This window comes from Panicum virgatum, chromosome 3K (assembly GCF_016808335.1).
Source record: "Panicum virgatum strain AP13 chromosome 3K, P.virgatum_v5, whole genome shotgun sequence".
NCBI classification, from domain to species: domain Eukaryota; kingdom Viridiplantae; phylum Streptophyta; class Magnoliopsida; order Poales; family Poaceae; genus Panicum; species Panicum virgatum.
Window position 1 is genome coordinate 26,111,069 of NC_053138.1, and position 6,248 is coordinate 26,117,316.

The 6,248-nt window shown below is 46.9% G+C and overlaps 1 protein-coding gene across 1 annotated transcript; it reads right to left on the bottom strand.

Annotated features, from left to right (window-relative positions):
- Positions 1–650: 650 nt before the first annotated feature.
- Positions 651–4,380, bottom strand: LOC120698680 (putative disease resistance RPP13-like protein 1). The gene has a single exon (XM_039982396.1). It carries the CDS (start codon positions 4,189–4,191, stop codon positions 871–873), a length of 3,321 nt encoding a protein of 1,106 aa, XP_039838330.1. The 5' UTR covers positions 4,192–4,380; the 3' UTR covers positions 651–870.
- Positions 4,381–6,248: the final 1,868 nt, after the last annotated feature.

Genomic DNA, 6,248 nt, shown 5'->3' on the forward strand with positions numbered 1-6,248 from the left:
ATAGGACAACAATTCGTCCGGCGATGTTGTACGGTGCTGAATGTTGGCCTACAAAAAGACGACATGTCCAGCAACTGAGTGTAGCAGAGATACGGATGTTGCGGTGGTTTTGCGGGCACACAAGGAGGGATAGAGTCCGGAACGAAGTTATTCGGGATAAGGTCGGGGTGGTACCAATTGAGGAGAAACTTACCCAGCATCGGCTGAGATGGTTTGGACATGTTCAACGAAGGCCTCCTGAGGCGCCGGTGCGTAATGGGGTTCTTGAGCGGGTCGATAATGTAAAGAGAGGTAGAGGTAGACCTAAACTGACGTGGGATGAGTCGGTTAAGAGAGACCTTAAGGATTGGAATATTTCTAAAGAGATAGCTTTGGATAGGAGCGCTTGGAGACTAGCTATCAATGTGCCTGAACCTTGAACTTATTTCTTTCGGGTTTCATCTCTAGCCTACCCCAACTTGCTTGGGGAAAAAGGCTATGTTGTTTGTTGTTGTTGTTGTTGGAACATGTTGTTGTCAACTATGCTTCATCTCGTATCCTTTGTCCTGCGTAATAGGATTTCTGATATAAATTGTCAGCATCACTGTGATGGAAGTGAACTCTGTGATCTTAAAATTTTGCAACAGAAGGCGCATACTGTTAGCATAACATTAGAAGGCACAGTGCTACATCTCATTTGTTATAAGTATTATGTTATTAGAAAGATGACATTCTCAATACATATAACTCTAGAAGGCACAATCCTACATTCCATGGATTACAAATATTATTTCATAAGAAAGATGGCATCCTCAATTTATGATGAAACAAACAACTTAAACTTTGTGACGGCACACCATATGCCTGTTGGTCTGCATAAAAAGCTTCTAATCAGCGGATTTGTTTGAAGGGAATACTAGCTATTTTATCCCATTCTGGTCCATCCTTGTCTTGCAGTTGGGTCATCAAACTTTGTTTGCACCCAATCAGATGAAGAACTTGCATCGAAGATGGGAAGCCACTTGGCAGCGACTCCAACTCAGCACAATTCATAATGCTCAGTCTTCTAAGAGAACTGTTGTTAAAGTTGGTAGGGAAAGATTCCATTGTGACCTTAGAGCAATTTTCGATCAATATACTTTCTAGTGCCGCAAAACTTGGCAGTGAGTGTAGAGAGGAAACTTCAGGACACTGCTGAATGTGTAGCTCATGAAATTTTGTTAAGCACTCTGAATTTTCCATCCATGGAAGACATGTGATGTTGTTGCAGTTTGATATCTCCAGCCAGGTAAGCGCTTGTAAACCCCTCAAACAAGTGTCCAACTGCTCATCATTAATGCTTGAATGAGATATTTGCAGCCTCTTCAAGGAAGTCAGCACCTGAAGCTCTTCAAATTTTACATCCTCACAGTTCCTCAGAGTCAAAATAGCAATTGCTTCCACTTGTTGCTGGTGCATCAAGCCATTTGTGAGGACGGTGGCAGAGCATGTATCTAATGCAAACTTGCATGCTTTTGATGGTGAGGAGGAGGATAGTTTCATTTGTGAAATAAAACCTGTATTTTTTACCTTGACATTCCTCACGGATAGAGGAAGATGAGGCACCTTAATCAACTCAGGACAGTTCAAAAGCCTCAACTTACGGAGTTTAGGGAACACTTCAGTGTTCTTCTCTTCGTGGGTCCACTCCACCCACCGTGGCAAATCATCAAATTCAAGTTCCTCCAAAGATGGAAATGCAGTTAATTTGGTTCCATAAAAGTCACAGCTTATTCTTTTCACTGAACACATCTCTTTCAATTGCAGAACCTTGAGGCATGGAAGCTGCCCGAGAGGAGGCATGGCCTCCCACTTTCTACAGTTGATCAAATGCAGGTATTTAATGTAGAAATCGCTCGCTTTCAAGCTTTCACTCAACCAGTTTGGTGATCTGTTACCATGGTATCTTCTAATAATAAGCATTTTAACATGCTGGTATGGTTCAAGGCCATCCAAGACTTCAGCCGCTTCAGATGGAACACTCGTACCAGTAGAGTTCCATTCTAATTCCAGAACCTTAACTTCCTTCTTGTTTATTCCAGCTTGACAGGCTTCTTCCTTATCCTTTACAACATCAAGGTTCTTGATATGTAGCTCTTTGCGAAGACCACTCATACCATCCAAGTCTCCTAAAGTATGACCTTTTTCATTTTTAACGTGGAACTTAACTGATCCCTGCAAGTGAACCAGTTTCCCAATACCAGTGATTTTCGATGTATCCATATCCAAATGTCGCAGGCGTTTCAGGTCTACAATATCTGCCGGGATCTCGAGGCCAGAACCCTTAGGACTACTAAAGGTTTGAAGTCTATAGAGCTTTGTCACTGCTTGTGGAAGCTTCGTGATTGATTTGCAAAGGGCCAGGTATCTGAGGTACTTAATATTCACAATTTTCTCTGATAAACGAACAATATTGCAGCCTTCCAAACTGAGAACTCGAAGACCTTTCAGCTCCATGAAAAGATCACCTGGCAGTTGATCCGGTGAAGAGGAAGGGTTCTTGAGAATTAGCAATGTGCGCAACCTTTTGAGGTCACATCGGCCCTTAAGCTGCACCACGATATCACTGGACACAGATAAGTGCCGAATTGTCTTGGGGATCTCTTTCTTTGCATCTTCAACTCTCAGGCAATCAAACCGAGAAACCTTGTCGGCCAAATCATGCATCAGGCTGTGGATGTAGTAGTACCTCCGACGACGCCCCACTTTCTGCCGATGGAAAAAGGACCTGTCCACAAGCTGATCAAAGTAATCGCTTCCCACATCCTCCAGTCGGGTCTTCCCACACCCACTGTCTGCCTGGATGAAATCAAGGGCCATCCAAATCTTCACCAGCTTATCACGCTTGAACCTCCAGTTCTTGGGGAATAAGCTGCAGATTGCAAAGCATGGCTGCAGGTGCTCTGGTAAACTCTGGTAACACAGCTCCAATGTTTTGGAAACATCATCAAAGCCGTCCATCTGAAGCACCTTCGTCCAGTGGGTGATGCTGCGGCGGCCTTCCAGCATCTGCCCGACGGCCTTCGCCGCCAGCGGTGAGCCCCTAAGCTTTTCAGCGATTTTCCTCCCGATGGCTCGCAGCTGGGGAGGCTGCTTGTCAAGGTCTTCGTCACCAAAGGCGTACTTTGTGAAGAGAGACCAGATATCATTTGCCGGCAAGTCGCCCAAGTAGACCTCCCTTGCTCGAAGGGATTTCGCGACGATGTTCTGCCTCGTGGTGACCACAATCTTGCTGCCCGTTGTGTTCCCCTGGCTGAGGGGTGCCAGCACCTTGGACCACATGTTCCGGTAGGCAATTTCCTCCATGTCCTCCCTGTTCCAGACATCGTCGATCACCAGCAGGAACTTGCGCGACGAGATTTTCTCCTTAAGTTTCGTCTGTAGCCAGTGGAAGCTCTTCATGCCGTCGGGCACGTCGACGTCGGCGGACTGCAGTATCTGTTTGGCGAGCTCAAGCTCGTTGTCCATGGCAGCAGGATGAACCCAGATCTTGAGGTCGAAGGTGGAGGCTACCTCCGGGTCTTTCAACAGGATCTGCGCCAGAGTGGTCTTCCCCATCCCGCCAAGGCCCACGATCGCGGCGACGGGGACGGACCCGGACTTGGCGTCGGCGCCGGACGCGCCGGCGAGCCAGGACACCATCTCCCGCAGCTCCTTGTCGCGCCCGAACACGGCGTCCTCGTGGTGGCGCATGGGGCCCGTGGCGCTGCCGCCGCCGCTCGGGTCGCGTGCCAGCGACGCGGACGCGATGGTCTCCGTGGCGGCCAGCAGCGTCTTGGAGCCGGCGTGGATGGCCACCAGCTTCTCGACGACGTCCTTGAGCCTGTTGACGCGCTCGTCGGCGCCGAAGAGCCGCTTGCCGAGCCTGGCGACGGAGGATTCCGGCGGTGGGACCGAGTCGTCGAAGTCGTCGAGGACGTCGTGGGCCTCGTAGACGGCGTCCAGGAGCTGCTGCAGCCACGCGCGGAGGTCCCCGCTTTTGTCCGGGGAGCCCCGCCGCTGGACGGCGCCCGCCACGGCGCGGAGCTGGCACAGCGTGCTCCCCAGCAGCTCGAGCGCCTTGAAGACGCCGTCGCCGCCCAGCCATTTCATCCTGTCGGATGCGCAGGACTTGGCCTTGTCGACGACGATCTTGATGATCGCGCACACCACCAAGCCGGCCACCGCCTCCATCTTCCGGCCGGACGGGGATCGAAGCTGGGCGAGGTGGGCGGCCAAGGAGACTGAGGAGCAGTGGGGTCAACGGCTGTTGGGGGTGGCCGTGGCCGTGCGTTGGAGGGATTTGAGGGTGGTTCACACGGACTGACGGTGCAAGTGCAATTTCCGTGAGATTTCGGCTGTTTTGGGAGTATCGTTCCGGCAGCACAGACCACAGAGAGAGAGAGCTTTGCTTCTTTTTTTTTGTTGATAAAGAGAGAGCTTTGCATTGACCGACCTGACGACGCGGTTTTGGTGCGTCCCTTCCGTGTACAATGGTGGGCACTACAATGGAGAGGACAATGACACCAGGATAAGAAATCTACGAGATTCCCCAACTAGGCTGTAGGAAATGTTAGCAGTCTGTGCGGATGCACATTTTAATTTTAGCGTTTTCTGTTACATCTCTGTAGGCGGCCAAACTATAACTGTAAGTGGCGGAGATACGTTTAAGATCATACTGGGCACCCCTTCATCGGAGGATTTTATGGACCAAATCACTATCTCTTGCATGCCTACTGATTGATGCAGGCATGAAGCATGTATACAACTCACTATGATAGTATGATCTATTATTCCAATTGGCCCCCCTTAGTTCCACGTCAGCTCCGCACTGACTGTAGCTACAACGATTGATTCATTTTTCTCTTGATTCATTTTTCTCCGCACTATGATAGTGAATCTGAGGTTATTCTAAGTTAAATCTTTTTTATCGTCCTCCTGTTAACGACGTTCCCTACCGTTTGGCATTTCTCCTGTTACAAGCATAGTTACTGTGTTATTTTTATTGACGATTGCTAATATTTTAGACCTAATTTATGAAACATCGATCCCAATTGTACTATGAAGACCCACACTCAAATTTAGTACTATTAGAGTTTCTCATTTTGATTCTGAATATTTGTCTGAGCGAATGTAGCTTTTTCGCTAGTTTCTCACCTTCAAGAACACTCTTGCTCAGCTCTCATGATTAGTGTTTATGCTCAAGATGGTGCTACTACACATGAACATCGCATCGCTCATTTCTGATTGCATCTTTTGTGCCTTCTTATTTGTGGAGAGTTGTTTCTGTGGTTATTTATTTTATTATTTTGCAACATTCCTCCGAACTCGCTAGCAATTGTTCCGTGAGGTTATTATTTTTACTCTACACTAATATCACCTTTGGATTTTTAGTTGCACATGTTATATCTAGCTTGTGCCTCATGATTGAACTCCTCTTATGATGTGACATTTATTGAGGACTGCATTTCCTCTTAGAAAATAGTCTAAATTGCTACCCTTAAATATGATCATTCAGATAACTAGCTAAAGGATTGTTTTGTTTAAGGGTAGCAATTTAGACTATTTTCTAAGAGGAACTGCACTGAATGATCATATTTAAGGGTAGCAATTTAGACTATTTTCTAAGAGGAACTGCAATGTGGGAGTAAACTGAACAAAACAATCCTTTAGCTAGTTATCTGAATGATCATATTTAAGGCTAGCAATTTAGACTATTTTCTAAGAGGAAATGCAGTCCTCAACAAATGTATCATTTCTATTGTGGATGCGCTCGTAGCGCAACGGCAGCGTCTCCCGTTGTGGAGCGTGCCCGCCCAGGTTCGATCCCCGTCGGGGACGACTTGCGTGCCGCACCGGGATTTATTCCCAGGCAGGTTCTCTGGTGGCCCTCTTCCGACCGTGCTTCGGCACATGAGCAGGCATCTTCGGAGGATAGGTTGTAGTAGATCTTAGCTTGCTTGTAAGGAGGTGTTGCATGTGGTGTGAGTGGGTGTGTAGTGTGCGTCTGCTTGTGAGTTCAGATACTACAACTTGTACTCTAGTTTAGGGCCCTAAAAAAAGATTTATCATTTCTATTTCTTCACGAAAAATTGAAATGTTAAGTTAAAATTCTGTGGATATAGCGGATGTCATAAATAAATAAGTTTTTTAAAAAACATCATGAATGTTTCATCATCATTTTGAATAATTTTTTTCTTTTATAATCAGTCTACTCAATCCACCTATTGGCATACATAAGAAGAGTAATT